The sequence below is a fragment of the Rhinoderma darwinii genome, chromosome 3, assembly GCF_050947455.1.
Source record: "Rhinoderma darwinii isolate aRhiDar2 chromosome 3, aRhiDar2.hap1, whole genome shotgun sequence".
In the NCBI taxonomy this organism is placed as follows: Eukaryota; Metazoa; Chordata; class Amphibia; order Anura; family Rhinodermatidae; genus Rhinoderma; species Rhinoderma darwinii.
The window spans coordinates 55,195,280-55,213,991 of record NC_134689.1 but is presented as its reverse complement, the minus strand read 5'-3'; the positions used below and the strand labels follow the sequence as shown (position 1 = coordinate 55,213,991).

General features: G+C 43.1%; 1 protein-coding gene across 1 annotated transcript in view; it reads left to right on the top strand.

The window, feature by feature from the left end:
- Nucleotides 1–13,335: 13,335 nt before the first annotated feature.
- Nucleotides 13,336–18,712, top strand: part of FGF18 (fibroblast growth factor 18) — a 262,832-nt gene continuing 257,455 nt past the window's right edge. The window contains exons 1-2 of the mRNA XM_075859367.1: nucleotides 13,336–13,380; nucleotides 13,456–13,636. Of these exons, the coding sequence (XP_075715482.1) occupies nucleotides 13,336–13,380; nucleotides 13,456–13,636 (226 nt within the window). The remainder of the gene's footprint in view (nucleotides 13,381–13,455; nucleotides 13,637–18,712) is intronic.

The following is an 18,712-nucleotide window of genomic DNA, read 5'->3' as shown; positions in this document are numbered from 1 at the left end:
ACCATTTAGACTCCATAGTTTCTTCACAGAACTTATTTGAATTGGGCTGGGAATTAAAAAAAAAATTATTTTTTCCAATAATATGTCGTTTTAGCTCAAAAATTCTTATTTTCACAAGAAATAAAATACTACATTTTGTTGCCCAATTTGTCCTGAGTGCGGCAATACCCCATTTGTGATGATAAACTGCTGTTTTGGCCCATGGGAGGGCTCAGAAGGAAAGGAGCGCTATGTGTTTGTTGGAGTACAGATTTTGCTGGTTTGGTTTTCGGGTGCCATGTCGCATTTGCAGAGCCCCAGAGGTATCAAAGCAATAGAAAACCACCAGAAGTGACCCCATTTTGGAAACTACACCCGTTCAAGGAATTCATTTATGGGTGTTGTGACCATTTTGACGCCATAGTTTTTTCACAGAACTTATTTGAATTGGGCTTGGAATTAAAACAAAATTAATTTTTTACAATAATATGTAGTTTTGGCTGAAAATTTCTTATTTTCACAAGAAATAAAATACCCCATTCTGTTGCGCAATTTGTCCTGAGTGCATCAATACCCCATTTGTGGTGATAAACTGCCGTTTGGGCCCATGGGAGGGCTCAGAACGAAAGGACCACCATTTGGCCTACTGGGGATTTTCTCGTGCAAAGTCATGTGTGCAGAAGCCCCTGAGGTACCAGTACAGTTGAAACCCGCAAGAAGTGACCCCGTTTTAAAAACTACACCCTTAAGGCATTCATCTAGAGGTGTAGTGAGCATTTTGACCGGAGAGATACACCCCATAAACTGTAATGTGGGTTCTCCCGGGTATGGCAATACCCTACATGTGGCTGTTATCAGCTGCCTGGGCACACAGCAGGGCTCAGAGGGGAAAGACGAGGGGGGATAAGCTGTGCGGAGTGCATCAGGGTAAGTAGAATTGGGGTAAATTATAAAACAAGGGATGTATGATAAATTTTAAAACACTCTTTCATACAGAGCTCTGGTTTTTCGGGACACGCGTTACATTGATATATTGTGTCCTCCCTTATACCCCTCTTATAGCAGACTTTGCACCTCTTTTGACTTTTTCCCTTCTTGGCAGTTTGGGGAACTTCTCCTGGAAAGTGTTGCCGCCCTGGTACGATACGTGTGGCCTCGCTTCCAGAAGTACTTGGTGCCCCCCCGTTCCTGGTCCCTAAAGATTAGGTTCTTGATAATCACCTCTTGAAATTCCAGGAAAGTTCCCCTCTGGCCTGTACATCGACGTAGCACGTACACATTGTACAATGCCATCTGTATGATGTGCCCGGCCAGCTTCTTATACCACACCGCATGGCGCTGTAGGGCTTCGGGACTTGATCTGACAAGTCCACCCCTCCCATGTGCCTATTGTAGTCCAGGATGCAGTCTGGTTTAGGGGTCTCTGTACTGGTACCTCGTACAGGTACATGGGTACTGGTGTGACATCTCTCTTGTCCTTGTACTTGACACACAATATGTTGCTGCTAGAATGTGCCCTGCGCTCACCCCTTTTTGTTTGCCCTGCAGAGTCTTAGGGAGGCCTCTCAGATTTCTTCTAGCAGTGCCGCATGCCACAGGACTGGAAGCGAGGCAGTTGAAGAGTGGGACGCAGGTATAAAAATTATCCAGGTGGAGGTGGTAACCCTGGTCAAGCAGTGGGTGCACCAAATCCTACACAATTTTTGCATTAACTCCCAGTAAGGGGGCCATTCTGGGGGCTGAGCACTGGTGTCCTTCCCTTCATATATGCTAAACCTGTAGGTATACCCTGATACACTCTCGCACAGCTCATACATCTTCACGCCATACCTTGCCTTCTTACCCGGCAGGTACTCGCGGAATTGAAGCCTCCCTTTAAAATCCACCAAGGACTCATCAATAGAAATACAGTTCTTGGGGGTGTATGCTTGGGAAAACCGGGCACTGAAACGGTCTAATAGGGGTCTCCGTTTATACAAACGGTCAAAACTGGGGTCATCTCGGGGTGGGCACGGCTCATTATCAGTATAATGTAAGAAGCGAAGTATTGCCTGATTTTTTATTTTTTTTTAGGTTACAGTTCAGTTCTGAAGTTGCTTTGATGGACCTATATATTAGAAACCCCTATGAAACACCCCATTTTAGAAACTAGACCCCTCAAAGTATTCACAACAGCATTTAGAAAGTTTATGAACCCTTTAGGTGTTTCACAGGAATTTAGAGCATAGTAGAGGTGAAATTAAAAAAAAATTTTTGTCAGAAAATCCTCTTTATACCATTTTTTTTATAACACAAAAGGTTTTACCAGAGAAACGCAACTTAATGCTTATTGCCCAGATTCTGCAGTTTTGATAAATATCCCACATGTGGCCCCAGTGCGGTAATGGACTGAAGCACCGGCCTCCGAAGCAAAGGAGCACCTAGTGGATTTTGAGGCATCCTTTTTATTAGGCACCATGTCCGGTTTGAAGAGGTCTTGTGCTGCCAAAACAGTGGAAAACCACCAAAAGTGACCCCATTTTGAAAACTAGACCCCTTGAGGAATCCATTGTAGTTTTCATGGGGTGCATGCGGCTTTTTGATCAGTTTTTATTCTATTTTTAGGTGGCGTGGTGACTAAAAAACAGCAATTCTACTATTGTTTTTTTAATCAATTTTTTTTACAGCGTGCACCGTGCGCTATAAATGACATATTCACTTTATTCTGCGGGGCGATACGATTATGGCGATACCAGATGTTTATAGTTTTTTTTATGTCTTATGGCGTTTGCACAATAAAATACGTTTTGTAAACAATCATTCACTTTTTGTGTTACCTTATTCTAAGAGCCATAACGGTTTTATTTTTCCATCAATAAAGCCGTGCGAGGACTTATTTTTTGCGTAACGAACTGTCGTTTCTATCAGTACCATTTTTAGGGACATGCGACTTTTTGATCTCTTTTTATTCAATTTTTTGGGAGGTGAAGTGACCAAACAATTGTTATTGTGGTACGGTTTATTATTATTTTCTTTTACGGCGTTCACCGTGCGGGATAAATAACGAAATAATTTTGTAGTTCAGGCCGTTACGGACGCGGCGATACCAATTATGTATAGTTTATTTGTTTGTTTATATATTTTTATTAATAATAAAGGACTGATAAGAGAAAAGGGGGGATTTTTACTTTTATTACTTGTAAATCTTTTATTTTCTTATTTTTACACATCTTTTTTTAACTTTTTTTTAACTTTTTTACTTTGTCCCACTAGGGGACTTGAGGGCAGGAGGCCCTGATAGCTAATCTAATACACTGCACTACATGCGTAGTGCAGTGTATTAGAGCTGTCAGCTACTCACTGACAGCAAGCATAGTGGGTCCTGACTTTGTCAGGACCCACTAGGCTTCTGTGGATGGCATAGCCGGATGCCATTGTTTGGTGTCCGGTTGCCATAGTCACCATCGCCGGCCGCTATTGTGTAGCAGGTCGGCGATGGCAGCTTAACCCCTAAAAAGCCGTGATCGCTATTGAACACGGCTTTTCAGGGGTTAATCAGCGGGGACACAGCGATCGGTCCCCGCTGTAGGAGCTGTGACAGCTGCTGTATGAGACAGCAGCTGTCACAGCTCCTGTATGTGTCGGGAGGACGGCCGAAATGGCCGTTACTCCCGTGACGTACTATTCCGTCATGGAGCGCGAACAGGGCGGTTTCCATGACGGAATAGTACGTCACTGAGCGTTAAGGGGTTAAGGTCGGTAACATTTTTGAAAAATCCTTTATGATATTTTGCATACTGGCTACCAGTTGTGACCTAGCAGCAAGCTCATCATTCAACTTGGCAATGATCGCATCCGTAGATGCCGTCTTATCTTTAAATGCATTGATCACAGCGTAAAACTCAGTGAGCTATGCATCAATATCATCACCATGATTTCTCAAATCTATCACCTCCGATTCCAGCATGCAAATCTGCTTATCTCTATCAATTTTAGGCGTGCAAAAGGTCTGTGTGTCATCAGCATATGATGCGCGGCTGCGTGATTTTCACGCAGCCGGCATCATGATGACACTCTGTTTTTATATTTACAAACAGAAAAGCACGTGGTGCTTTTCTGTTTTCATTCATAGTTTTTACTACTGTAGCGTGCATCACGCGCGGCACCCGGAAGTGCTTCCGTGTGCCAAGCGCGATTTGCACGCCCCCATTGACTTCAATATAGGACATGTCATGAGTTTCATGCAGCGGACATACGCTGCGTTAAATTCACTGACAGTCTGAACGGCCCCATTCAGTAACATAGGTTCGTGCGAGGCGCGTGAAAATCACACGCGTAGCACGGACGTATTATACGTTCGTGTGAATAAGCCCTTACATTGGGCATTCTCTGCCAGTTGTGTCTGCAAAGCACAAACCCGCTTCACATAATTGACATAATTGACACATAATTGACACAACACTGGCAGTGAGAATTTGGGGAATCACTCTTCATTTCTGTGTTTTCAGGCTTCCACGTCTCGTCATAAACACAGATAAGTTTAGCGAGCATGTGGAGCCGTTTGGAGGTTTTATTAAAAACACTCCACTTGCTAGTGCACATCTTATCATGTGCATAAGCCTCATCCAGCAGAGTGGACCACAGCATTCCTGCTGACTTATATGTTGTGGGTGTTACTGGATTAAATTTACTGTTTTTGGTGAGGTGTTTAAGTGTGGAGAAGTCCATACTCACTGTTTCAGAAATCATCTCAGTCTACGTTGTCCTCCTTGTCCCCTGCTGCTTTGGAAAAGGTCCTTTTCTACCGGAACGCCTTTTCCCGACCAGCTGGACTTCACCCCAAGGACACCGACGTCGATACTTCTGCAAACTCTTCTGTATGTGTTGCTCGCTCACCAGATGATTCGTCACCGTAGAACAGCACGCCGCAAAGTAAATAAAAGACGTGAATACCTTAGAAAAATAACAATAAATAACTAGGTTCGCTGTTCTTAATTTTATCGTGTCTTAAGCCCTAAATAAAACTGTATTTCTCGTCCAAACTTCAAGGTCTATGTGCACAGTATAACATAACACTTCACTGTGTTCATACATTAACTGTCCACGCCTCTCCGCCTATCTTAGTTCACGTATTAACACAATTTTATTGTACAAAACACAGAAATAAAATTGACAACAGTTTGGGCTGGCTCGCCAATGTAAAAGGGCTTGTAATAATAGTGGGATTCACTGGCAAGTGTCACCCACTCTTACTACCTCCTTTATATTAGGGTTACTAGGGTTATGCCTTGCTCCCCTACCTTTTTCCTGTATTAACATTAATCTAATTGCTTTGCTTCTACGTGTATACGACTGCATAGTAAATAAAGGTAATATTATTGGGTGATGATGCGAGGGTGTCAGTCTCAGAAATGGCAGCCCTAGTGGATACTGATCTCCCTAACAGCCGGGAGAACAGCCCAGCTAGTAGTCGGCGGGATGGTAATGCAGGTAAGCCAAGACAATTGATAGTTGTAGGGGATTCTATAATCAGGAAGACGGATAGAATAATTTGTCGCCAAGACCGCCTCAACCGAATGGCTTGCTGTCTGCCTGGTGCCAGGGTTCGGCATGTGGTGGAACGGGTGGACAAATTGCTTGGAGGGGCTGGTGATGATCCAGCTGTTGTGGTCCATGTCGGTACCAACGACAGAATAAATGGTAGGTGGAGGAGCCTTAAGAATAATTTTAAAGAACTAGGCTACAAGCTGAAGGGAAGGACCTCCAAGGTTGTATTCTCAGGAATACTGCCTGTGCCATGCGCATCACAGGAAAGACAGCGGGAGCTCAGGGAGTTAAATGCATGGCTTAAGTCTTGGTGTAGAGGAGAAGGCTTTGGGTTCCTAGAGCACTGGGCTGACTTTTCATTGGGGTACAAACTGTATTCTGCAGATGATTTGCACCTAAATGGAAGGGGGTCCGCTGTGCTGGGGGAGAGAATTCTAGCTGGGGTGGCGGAGTGTTTAAACTAGGGCTGAGGAGGGAGGCCAATGTAGAAAATAAAGGGGTAGTTAGGTTAGAGAGGGGTCAGACTATATTGGTGGGGGGAGAAACAGACGGTGGGGAGAGGACTAGGCAACAAGATAAGGAGATCCTTTCGTTACAAAACAGCAGTGAAAATAAAAAGGCCCAAATGTCAAATAATCACATTTCTGATACTGAAGGTGAAACATTTAAAGGCAAGTTAAAGTGTATGTTCACAAATGCCAGAAGTCTAGCAAGCAAAATGGGGGAGCTGGAGGCCTTGATACTGGAAGAAGATAAAGATATAGTTGGTGTTGCTGAAACATGGATGGACTCTTCACATGATTGGGCTGTAAATCTCCAGGGTTTTATACTGTTTCGGAAAGACAGGGCAAATAGGAAAGGTGGTGGTGTATGTCTGTATGTGAGAAGCGATATGAAGGTGAGTGTAAATGAGACATTAGAGGGTGAAGATTGTGAGGAGGTTGAAACCTTGTGGGTGGAATTACAAAGGGAGGTAAACACTGAAAAAATTACTTTTGGTGTAATCTATAGACCCCCCAATATAACTGAAGAGATAGAAGGTCAAATATATAAACAGATGGAGCGGGCTGCACAGGCGGGTACTGTTGTGATAATGGGAGATTTTAATTATCGGGATATTAATTGGTGTCATGGATCGGCTTCAACTGCAAAGGGGAGACATTTCCTCAACCTGTTGCAGGAAAATTTTATATAATAATGCAGAGCTTGTTGGGAATGTCAATGTTCGTGAAAACCTTGGTAACAGTGATCATAATATAGTTATATTTTACCTATACTGTAAAAAACAAACACAGGCTGGGAGGGCAAAAACACTTAATTTTAAGAAGGCCAATTTCCCCAGGATGAGGGCTGCAATTCAGGATATAGACTGGGAAGAACTAATGTTAAATAATGGGACAAATGATAAATGGGAGATTTTCAAATCTACTTTGGGTAATTATAGTGCAAAATTTATTCCTACAGGTAACAAGTATAAACGACTAAAATTAAACCCCACATGGCTTACACCTTCTGTAAAAAGGGCAATACATGACAAAAAAAGGGCATTTAAAAAATACAAATCTGAGGGTACAGCTGTAGCCTTTGTAAAATATAAAGAGCTTAATAAAATCTGTAAAAAGATAATAAAATCAGCAAAAATACAAAATGAAAGGCAGGTGGCCAAGGATAGTAAAACAAATCCTAAAAAATTCTTCAAGCATATAAATGCAAAAAAGCCAAGGTCTGAACATGTAGGACCCTTAGATAGTTGTAATGGGGAGTTGGTCACAGGGGATCAAGAGAAGGCAGAGTTACTAAATGGGTTCTTTCGCTCTGTATATACAACAGAAGAAGGAGCAGCTGATGTAGCCACTGCCGGTGCTGTTAATATATCAGTTGATATACTGAATTGGATGAATGTAGATATGGTGCAAGCTAAATTAAATAAAATAAATGTACACAAGGCCCGGGGACCAGATGGGTTACACCCTAGAGTTCTTAAGAAACTTAGTTCAGTTATTTCTGTCCCCCTCTTCATAATATTTAGAGTGTCTCTCATGACTGGTATAGTGCCAAGGGACTGGCACAGGGCAAATGTGGTGCCTATTTTCAAAAAGGGCTCTAGGTCTTCGCCAGGTAATTATAGACCAGTAAGCTTAACATCAATTGTGGGGCAAATGTTTGAGGGGCTATTGAGGGACTATATACAGAATTATGTGACAATAAATAGTATTATAAGTGACAGCCAGCATGGTTTTACAAAGGACAGAAGCTGTCAAACCAACCTGATTTGTTTTTATGAAGAGGTAAGCAGAAGCCTAGACAGAGGGGCCGCTGTGGATATAGTGTTTTTGGACTTTGCAAAGGCATTTGACACTGTCCCTCATAGACATCTAATGGGTAAATTAAGGACTATAGGTTTAGAAAGTATAGTTTGTAATGGGATTGAGAATTGGCTCAAGGACCGTATCCAGAGAGTTGTGGTCAATGATTCCTACTCTGAATGGTCACCGGTTATAAGTGGTGTACCCCAGGGTTCAGTGCTGGGACCACTATTATTCAACTTATTTATTAATGATATAGAGGATGGGATTAATAGCACTATTTCAATTTTTGCAGATGACACCAAGCTATGCAATATAGTTCAGACTATGGAAGATGTTTGTGAATTGCAGGCAGATTTAAACAAACTAAGTGTTTGGGCGTCCACTTGGCAAATGAAGTTTAATGTAGATAAATGTAAAGTTATGCACCTGGGTACGAACAACCTGCATGCATCATATGTCCTAGGGGGAGCTACACTGGGGGAGTCACTTGATGAGAAGGATCTGGGTGTAATTGTAAATCATAAACTAAATAACAGCATGCAGTGTCAATCAGCTGCTTCAAAGGCCAGCAAAATATTGTCGTGTATCAAAAGAGGGATGGACTCGCGGGACAGGGATGTAATATTACCACTTTACAAAGCATTAGTGAGGCCTCATCTAGAATATGCAGTCCAGTTCTGGGCTCCAGTTCATAGAAAGGATGCCCTGGAGTTGGAAAAAATACAAAGAAGAGCAACGAAGCTAATAAGGGGCATGGAGAATCTAAGTTATGAGGAAAGATTAAAAGAACTGAACCTATTTAGCCTTGAGAAAAGACGACTAAGGGGGGGACATGATTAACTTATATAAATATATGAATGGCACATACAAAAAATATGGTGAAATCCTGTTCCATGTAAAACCCCTTAAAAAAACAAGGGGGCACTCCCTCCGTCTGGAAAAAGAAAGGTTCAACCTGCAGAGGCGACAAGCCTTCTTTACTGTGAGATGGCTTTAAAAAAGGCTTAGATAATTTCCTAGAACAAAAAAATATTAACTCCTATGTGTAGAGATTTTTTACTTCCCCTTTCCCATCCCTCTTCCCCTTTCCCATCCCTTGGTTGAACTTGATGGACATGTGTCTTTTTTCAACCGTACAAACTATGTAACTATGTAACTATGTAACTATTAATACACACAGTAAATAATACTTAGATATAAAATACACGAAACACAGTAAATAATCGAAGTATAGTATCAGTGTATCCGAATACACATAACAACTTAATATGTATGGAATACACGGACACTACACGTGGCGCGGTATACACAAGGTATCACAATACCATCATCCACTTATCTAAACATACATATTAGTTACATTGCAATACATACACGCTCACTATTTCTGTCCCACTCCCTGCTAAATATAACTGTTCCTGTACACTAAGGGTTAAGATAATGGGTTACCAGGGGATAGGCAGGTAAAGGGTTAACAATTGGAACAGGGGATATGCACGTAATATGCAGGCAGGTGGGAAAGGGTTAACCAGGGATGCGTACCAGGGGAGGTGCAGGTAGGTAAAGGTTTAACCAGGGGATGGATGTTCAGGTAGGTGACGGGTTAAGCAGGGATATCAGGCAGGTGGGAAAGGGCTAACTAGGGATGTCAGGCAGGTGGGAAAGGGTTTACTAGGGGTGTTTCAGGGGATGTGTAGGCAGGTGGGAGAGGGTTAACTCAGGGGCACCAGCTCGTTGTGTAGGGGGGAGAAGCAAGGGTTAAGTGTAGGGGGAGAGAGGTAGGAATGCTCGTTTGTCCAGAGGGAGAAAGGGTTACATGCAGCATATGCTGCATGTAGATACTTTGTCTCATTGGTGCTGGGAGCGTGCGTGCAGGAGTCCATTGGTGGAGCCGGAGAGCAGGAGGCAGGCAGGGCAGGAGGGGAGAGGTCCATGGTGGAGCTGGAGAGCAGGTATGTAGCTCGTCGGTGGAGTGGTGGGGGAGGAAGGATTCACTACTGAGCGTACTGACGTAGGGCTATTTAAACCCTGCTGGTTTGCTCATAAATAGGGGCGAGTGGCGAAAGCCCGCAAGCGGGAAATTCAATTCACCGTGGATGTATTGCGGTGCACAAGTGCATCGCAGGACACCCGCCCAACTGCCTCTCCGTCTCCCCCCTCCGCAGAGTATGGAGGCAGGAGATCACAGATAGTATATCCTGTCTCCCTCTATTAGTCAAAGCAGGACAATGGCTAATTGTTCTGCTTTGCCTGAGGCAATCTCTCATGACCAGGGCTGTGTCTCTACAGTCCCGGTTCATGATTTATTAGGGATTTTATATATATATACATATATATATAAAAGGCACACTTCCCTTTACATACTTACAGGTAGAAGTGAACTATTAAAGTTTTAAATAATAATTACATAGTTAATTCCATGAGTTTTAACATTTTGAGAAAATGCATATCAAAATAATATGGATAATAAAAGAAATATAAGTAAAAGAAATGCTGTGAAGAACATATACAGGCCATCATAACGAAAAAAGATGTATATAACAGACAATGTACTAGAAAGGGAGTGGTATGGCATAAACAGAGTTATTCCAATACATCCAATCTTTACAGAACTGGTCATGTCTTTGTATACTATGGGCATAAACATATTTATATTGATAATTTGTATTCATTTTATAATGATGTCTGTGATGGTCGTTTTGTTATATGTTTTTAATTTTCAAGGGCCAATTCTAATCAATTAGGCAAAGAACCTGTGTGTTTAAAATTCTCACTATACCCCTAGAGAAATTCCTCAAGGATTGCAGCTTCTCAAATGGAGTCACTTCCCAGGGGTTTACACTATACTGTTACCTCAGGGGCTCTGTAAATGTGATATGACGCACAGAAACTAATCCAGCAAAATCTGAACTCCAAAAGCCAAATGGCCCTCCTTCCCCCATATGTGGTATTGCCGTACTACGGAGAAATTACTCTACAAATGTTGGGCAGCTTTTTTCTTTTTCTTGTGGAAATTAAAAATTTTGAGCAAAAACAATATCTTATTGGAAAAAATATTTTTTCATTTTCGCAGCCCAATTTTAATAAAATCTATGAAACACCTGTGAAGTCAAAATGCTCACTACACACCCAGATAAAATTCTTAGGGGTGCAGTTCCCAAAATGTTTTAGGGTGTTTCTCATATTTTGGCACTTCAAGGACTCTGCAAACCTATAGTGGTGCCTAGAAAGCATCCTAATAAAAAGGTGGCCCCAAAATCCACAAGGTGCTCTTTCATTTCTAAGGCCTGTGTTTCCGTCAAGTAGCACACTTGGGCTACATATGGGTAATTTCTTCAAAATCATGGTAATAAATATTGAGTTTACAGAAAAAAGTAAGAGTAAAATTGAATATCTGCAAAATAAATTAACTTTTCAAATTTCATTTTTGCTTTTCTTTCATTCCGAGTAAAAAATAAAACTTTCAAAATGTCGTGATTTATAGTGGAATTCTGACATACAAACCCTTCAAAGCCACCTAAGACCTGAATTGGTCAATAACAAAAAAGGTTTAAAAAATGTTTTTTAAAATGTGAAAAATTGCTGGTAAAGTTATAAGCCTTGTAACGTCTTAGAAAAATAAAAGGACGTTCAAAAGATGATGCCAACATACACATGTAGCCAAGTTTATCTTGACTCTTGTAACTTGTTGTGTGATATCACACAACAAAAGCCATTGAATAAGTCAATTAAGGTTTCTTGCCACTGTGTACTTAATGCGTTAAAAAAGTCAAGACAAAGATGGCTACATCTGTATAGTACACATAGGGGAAATGTAAAATAGTATTTTGGTTTGTAACAACTATCTGACTTACAAAGAGATACATTTTAATTTAGAAAAATGCTAATTTTTCAATTTTTCTCTAAGCTTTAGTGTTTTTCACAAATAAACACTGAATGTATTGACCAAATGTTACCACTAACATAAACTAAAATATGTCACGACAAAAAAATCTCAGAATCGCTTGGATAAGTAATAGTACTACAAAATTATAACCACGTAAAGTGACACATGTCAGATATGAAAAATGAGGCTGTTAGGAAGGTCAAAACTAGCTTCAGTGGCAATGGGTTTAAGGCTATGAAAACCTTTGATGACATTTTTTTAAATAACGTATGTGCTTTTGCATACTAATCATTTTCTGATACAGTTTTGTTGCAAATTGTATTTCTTTTTAGTGCTATAACTTCTATGTATCTACTTTACATAGAAGCTGCATAACGATCTAAGGGTATGTGCACACGAGAACTGGTTTTACGTCTGAAAAGACAGACTTTTCAGGAGAAAACAGCTGCGTCGTTTCAGACGTAAAAGCTCCTCCTCGCATTATGCGAGGCGTCTTTGACGCCCGTAATCTTGAGCTGTTCTTCATTGACTTCAATGAAAAACGGCTCAAATGACGTTGCAAAGAAGTGCCCTGCACTTCTTTGACGAGGCAGTCATTTTACGCGTCGTCGTTTGACAGCTGTCAAACGACGATGCGTAAATTACTGGTCGTCGTCACAGTACGTCGGCAAACCCATTCAAATGAATGGGCAGATGATTGCCGACGTATTGTAGCCGTATTTTCAGACGTAAATCAAGGCATAATACGCCTCGTTTACGCCTGAAAATAGGTCGTGTGAACCCAGCCTTACAATCTAATGGCAGATTCAGACGAACGTGCCGTTTTTGCGCGCGCAAAAACCGCTGCGTTTTGCGTGCGCAAAAGGCACTTGACAGCTCCGTGTGCCCTGTTCATATGGATGCGCGGCTGCGTGCTTTTCGCGCAGTCGCCATCTTTATGACACTCCGCTTGGATGTTTGTAAACAGAAAAGCACGTGGTGCTTTTCTGTTTACATTCATTATTTTACTGTTATTGCGCGAATAACGCTTGTCCCACGGAAGTGCTTCCATGGGGCATGCGTGATTTTCACGCACCCATTGACTTCAATGGGTGCGTGATGAGCGAAAAACGCCGGCATATATAACATGTCGCGAATTTTACGCAGCGGACTAACGCTGCGCAAAACTCACTGACTGTCTGCACTGCCCCATAGACTTCTCTAGGTCCGCGCGAGCCGCGTGAAATCCACGCGGCCGGCACGGATGCAAAACACGTTCGTCTGAATCCGCCTTAACCCTAATACCGCTGTAAGCCGAATCCGTCAGTCAGCTGGGCAGATTGCTTGGCTGACAGCACCTCCTGTGTGCGTCTGAGACACAATCTAACCCTAATACCAATTAAAATCTAAATTGATCAACTTAGATTTGATCAGTATTAGGGTTAGATTGTTTGTCAGAGGCACACAGGAGCCGCTGTCAGTTGAGCCGCCAATCCAGCTGACAGACGGATTCGGCTTACAGAGGCACTATAAAGCTTTTATGTATAGTGGATAAAAATAAATCTAAATGTTTAATAAAACTATATTAGAAAAATTATTAGTATGCTAAAAAACACAAATAACATAAAAATATGGCATCAAAAGTTTTCAGATTAAATGGCCAGCTGTACAGATTCAGTTTATGTTTTAATGTACAGTAAGGTAAAGTAAAATGTGTTATAAGGAACCAATGTGTGATAAATATAAACTTAATTTTTGCTTATATTTTTTCATTAGATGTTTGCTGCTGAGGAAAACGTGGACTTTCGCATTCATGTGGAAAATCAAACAAGAGGAAGAGACGATGTGAGCAGGAAGCAACTTCGGCTCTACCAGCTCTATAGTAGAACAAGTGGGAAACACATTCAAGTTCTTGGAAGACGAATAAGTGCAAAGGGTGAAGATGGAGATAAATATGGTATGGTAATTTGCTTTCAGATTGATTGATAAAGTGAACCGGTCATTTGTTTCTTTCTCATTCTTGAAAATGTGGGACATTTTTTAAATACTTATTGCCATACTTATTTTCATCAAAATGACTCCTGTTTTATGTATTTAAAACTTTCCCCCTTCATCGTATATATACGACGGAGGCCGGGAGGGAAAGTATGGAGCGTATTCATGCGCTGAGTCCGCTCCACAAGTTGTGAGTGTCGGCTGCATGTTACATCCCACACTTCACTTCAATGAGAGGGATCCTGGTCGTTTAACTCCTTAGATGCCTTGGTCAATAGTGACAGCTCTCTCCAACAGACCTGGGGCCTAATGAAGGGCCCAGGTCTGCCATAATTGTGTTCCCATAAAGCTCTACCAGAGACAAGGCTTAACCCCTTAAGGACGTGGACTAGTTGGCATGTTCAGGACACAGCCCCATTTTTCAAATCTGACATGTGTCACTTTTTGTGGTAATAACTTTGGAAAACTTTCACCTATCTAATCGATTCTGAGATTGTTTTCTCGTAACACCTTGGACTTTAAGATAGTGGTAAAATTTAGCATTTTTCTCAATTTAAATGCATCTGCTTGTAAGACAGATAGTAATACCACACAAAATAGTTACAAGTTTACATATCCCATATGTCTACTTTATGTTTGCATCGTTTTTTTAACATCCTTTTCATTTTTCTAAGAGGTTACAAGCAGGGGCGTAACTGGGAAAGACTGGGCCCTATAGCAAACTTTTGACTGCCCCCTAGGTGCCACATGCAGCCCCCCTTATAGATAGTGCTCCCTGTAGACAGTGCTAAACAGCCCCCCTGTAGACAGTGTCACACCTCACTTGTAGATAGCGCCCTCCACCTCCCACTTGTAGACATTACCATACAGCCCACCTGTAGATATCGCCATAAATCACCCCCTGTAGATAGCACCATACAGCTCCCCCTGTATATAGTGCCACACAGTCCCCCTCCTATGTATATAGTGCCACACAGCCGCCCCTTACTAGATAGTGCTACACAGACACCTGTAGAAAGTGCCACACAGACCCCTGCAGATTGTGCCACACACAGCCCCCTGTAGATAGCGCCACAGCCCTCCCCCTTGTAAATAGTGCCATACAGCCCCCTAGTAGATAGTGCCACACAGCCCCTTAGTAGTCCCACACTGCCCCCCCTTAGTAGTGTCACATAGCCCCTTGTATATAGTCCCACACAGATCCCCCTTCTGTATAGTGCCACACAGCCCTCCTATATAGTGCCACACGGCCCCCTTGTATATAGTGCCACAGAGTCCCCCTAGTATATAGTGCCACACAGCCCTCCCCTTGTATATAGTGCCAGACAGCCCCCTGTAGATAGTGCAATACACAGAACCCTGTAAATAGTGCCAGAAACTGATCCTTGTAGATTGGGCCACACAGCCCCCCTAAGTAGTGCCACACAGCACCCCCTTGTGTATAGTGCCACACAGCCCCCTTTGTATATAGTGCCACCCTGCTCCCCCTTGTATATAGTGCCACCCAGCTTCCTTGTATATAGTGCCACCCTGCTCCCCCTTGTATATAGTGCCACTCTACTCCCCACTTGTATATAGTGCCACCTTGCTCCCCCTCCTGTATATAGTGCCACACTGCCCCCCCTTGTATATAGTGCCACCCTGCTCCCACCCTTGTATATAGTGCCACCCTGCTCCCCCTTGTATATAGTGCCACCCTGCTCCCCCTTGTATATAGTACCACCCTGCTCCCCCTTGTATATAGTGCCACTCTACTCCCCACTTGTATATAGTGCCACCTTGCTCCCCCTCCTTGTATATAGTGCCACACTGCCCCCCTTGTATATAGTGCCACCCTTCTCCCACCCTTGTATATAGTGCCACCCTGCTCCCCCTTGTATATAGTGCCACCCTGCTCCCCCTTGTATATAGTGCCACCCTGCTCCCCCTTGTATATAGTACCACCCTGCTCCCCCTTGTATATAGTGCCACTCTACTCCCCACTTGTATATAGTGCCACCCTGCCCCCCCTTGTATATAGTGCCACCCTGCTCCCACCCTTGCATATAGTGCCACCCTGCTCCCCCTTGTATATAGTGCCATCCTACTCCCCCCTTGTATATAGTGCCACCTGCTCACCCCTGTATATAGTGCCACCCTGCTCCACCTTGTATATAGTGCCACCCTGCTCCCCCTTGTATATAGTGCCACCCTGCTCCCCCCTTGTATATAGTGCCACTCTGCTCCCCCTTGTATATAGTGCCACCCTGCTCCCCCATGTATATAGTGCCACCCAGCTCCCATCCTTGTATAGAGTGCCACCCTGCTTCCCTTTGTAGATAGTACCACCCTGCTCCCCCTTGTATATAGTGCCACCCTGCTCCCCCTTGTGTATAGTGCCACCCTACTCCTCTTCTTTGTATATAGTGCCACCCTGCTCCCCCTTGTATACAGTGCCACACTTCCCCCCCTTATATACAGTGCCACTCTGCTCCCCCCTTGTATACAGTGCCACCCTGCTTCCCCCCCTTGTATATAGTGCCACCCTGCTCAGGGGCATATCTAAAGGCTCATGGGCCCCGATGCAAAAGTTCTTATTGGGCCCCCCCTGCAAACTTCTCATGGCCGACGGCCCGCAGATTTCAGCTGCATCGCTGGGTCTCCTAAGTGACCCAACAATGCAGCACTAGCAGCCAGGGGCGTCACTAAGGACTTAAAATGTCAGGGGAAATAGCCCCAATACACATACCCCCCCAAAAAAAATTGTGTGTTTGTGTGTATATACAGTGAAGGAAATAAGTATTTGATCCCTTGCTGATTTTGTAAGTTTGCCCACTGTCAAAGACATGAACAGTCTAGAATTTTTAGGCTAGGTTAATTTTACCAGTGAGAGATAGATTATATTAAAAAAAAACAGAAAATCACATTGTCAAAATTATATATATTTATTTGCATTGTGCACAGAGAAATAAGTATTTTATCCCTTTGGCAAACAAGACTTAATACTTGGTGGCAAAACCCTTGATGGCAAGCACAGCAGTCAGACGTTTTTTGTAGTTTATGATGAGCTTTGCACACATGTTAGATGGAATTTTGGCCCACTCCTCTTTGCAGATCATCTGTAAATCATTAAGATTTCGAGGCTGTCGCTTGGCAACTCGGATCTTCAGCTCCCTCCATAAGTTTTCGATGGGATTAAGGTCTGGAGACTGGCTAGGCCACTCCATGACCTTAATGTGCTTCTTTTTGAGCCACTCCTTTTTTGCATTGGCTGTATGTTTCGGGTCATTGTCGTGCTGGAAGACCCAGCCACGAGCCATTTTTAATGTCCTTGTGGAGGGAAGGAGGTTGTCACTCAGGATTTGGCGGTACATGGCTCCATCCATTCTCCCATTGATGCGGTGAAGTAGTCCTGTGCCCTTAGCAGAGAAACACTCCCAAAACATAATGTTTCCACCTCCATGCTTGACAGTGGGGACGGTGTTCTTTGGGTCATAGGCAGCATTTCTTTTCCTCCAAACACGGCGAGTTGAGTTAATGCCAAAGAGCTCAATTTTAGTCTCATCTCACCACAGCACCTTCTCCCAATCACTCTCAGAATCATCCAGATGTTCATTTGCAAACTTCAGACGGGCCTGTACATGTGCCTTGTTGAGCAGGGGGACCTTGCGGGCACTGCAGGATTTTAATCCATTACGGCGTAATGTGTTACCAATGGTTTTCTTGGTGACTGTGGTCCCAGCTGCCTTGAGATCATTAACAAGTTCCCCCCGTGTAGTTTTCGGCTGAGCTCTCACCTTCCTCAGGATCAAGGATACCCCACGAGGTGAGCCCCAGATCGATGTCGATTGACAGTCATTTTGTATGTCTTCCATTTTCTTACTATTGCACCAACAGTTGTCTCCTTCTCACCCAGCGTCTTATTTTTGCAGCCCATTCCAGCCTTGTGCAGGTCTATGATCTTGTCCCTGACATCCTTAGAATGCTCTTTGGTCTTGCCCATGTTGTAGAGGTTAGAGTCAGACTGATTAATTAAGTCTGTGGCAGGAGTCTTTTATACAGGTGACCATTTAAGACAGCTGTCTTTAATGCAGGCACCAAGTTGATTTGGAGCGTGTAACTGGTCTGGAGGAGGCTGAACTCTTAATGGTTGGTAGGGGATCAAATACTTCTTTTTCTGTTCACAATGCAAATAAATATATATAATTTTGACAATGTGATTTTCTGTTTTTCTTTTTATATAATCTATCTCTCACTGGTAAAATTAATCTAGCCTAAAAATTCTAGACTGTTCATGTCTTTGACAGTGGGCAAACTTACAAAATCAGCAAGGGATCAAATACTTATTTCCTTCACTGTATATATGTGTGTGTGTTTGTGTATATATATATATGAGTGTGTGTGTGTGTGTGTATGTGTGTGTGTGTGTATGTATGTATGGCAGCATATCTTTAGCACTACGACCCTATAAAGTATGGATAGGATTAGATACAGTGGCTCAGCAGACAGTATCACACATGATAGGATTAGATACACAGCTCAGCAGACTGTATCACACATGATAGGATTAGATATAGGGCCTAGCTCGCTGACATTGGGGGTACCAGGGGTACTGGGAAGAGCAGGGTATGAACCAGTACCCGACCATCTGTAGTGATGGTCGGGCCTCGCGGCGGCCGGAGGCTGGTATTATTAGGCTTGGGAAGGCCAAATACAGTGGCCCTCCCCACCCTGGTAATGCTAGGGTGCTGCTGTGTTGTATCTGGCTGGTTATGAGAATTGGGGAGGACCCCACATCGTTCTTTCCAATTATTTTTATTTTTTTAAATGACGTGGGGTCCCCCCCATTTTTCATAACCAGCCAGATACAATAAAGCAGCAGCAGGCTAGCATTCCCAGGGTGGGGAGGGCCACTGTTGTGGCCTGTCCCAGCCTTATAATACCAGCCTGCGGTTGTCCCATCACCTGACCATCACTACAGATGAACAGGTACTGGATCGTACCTGGCTTTTCTCAGCACCCCTGTTGGCGCTGTGTACCGGGGTAATAATGGGGTTAG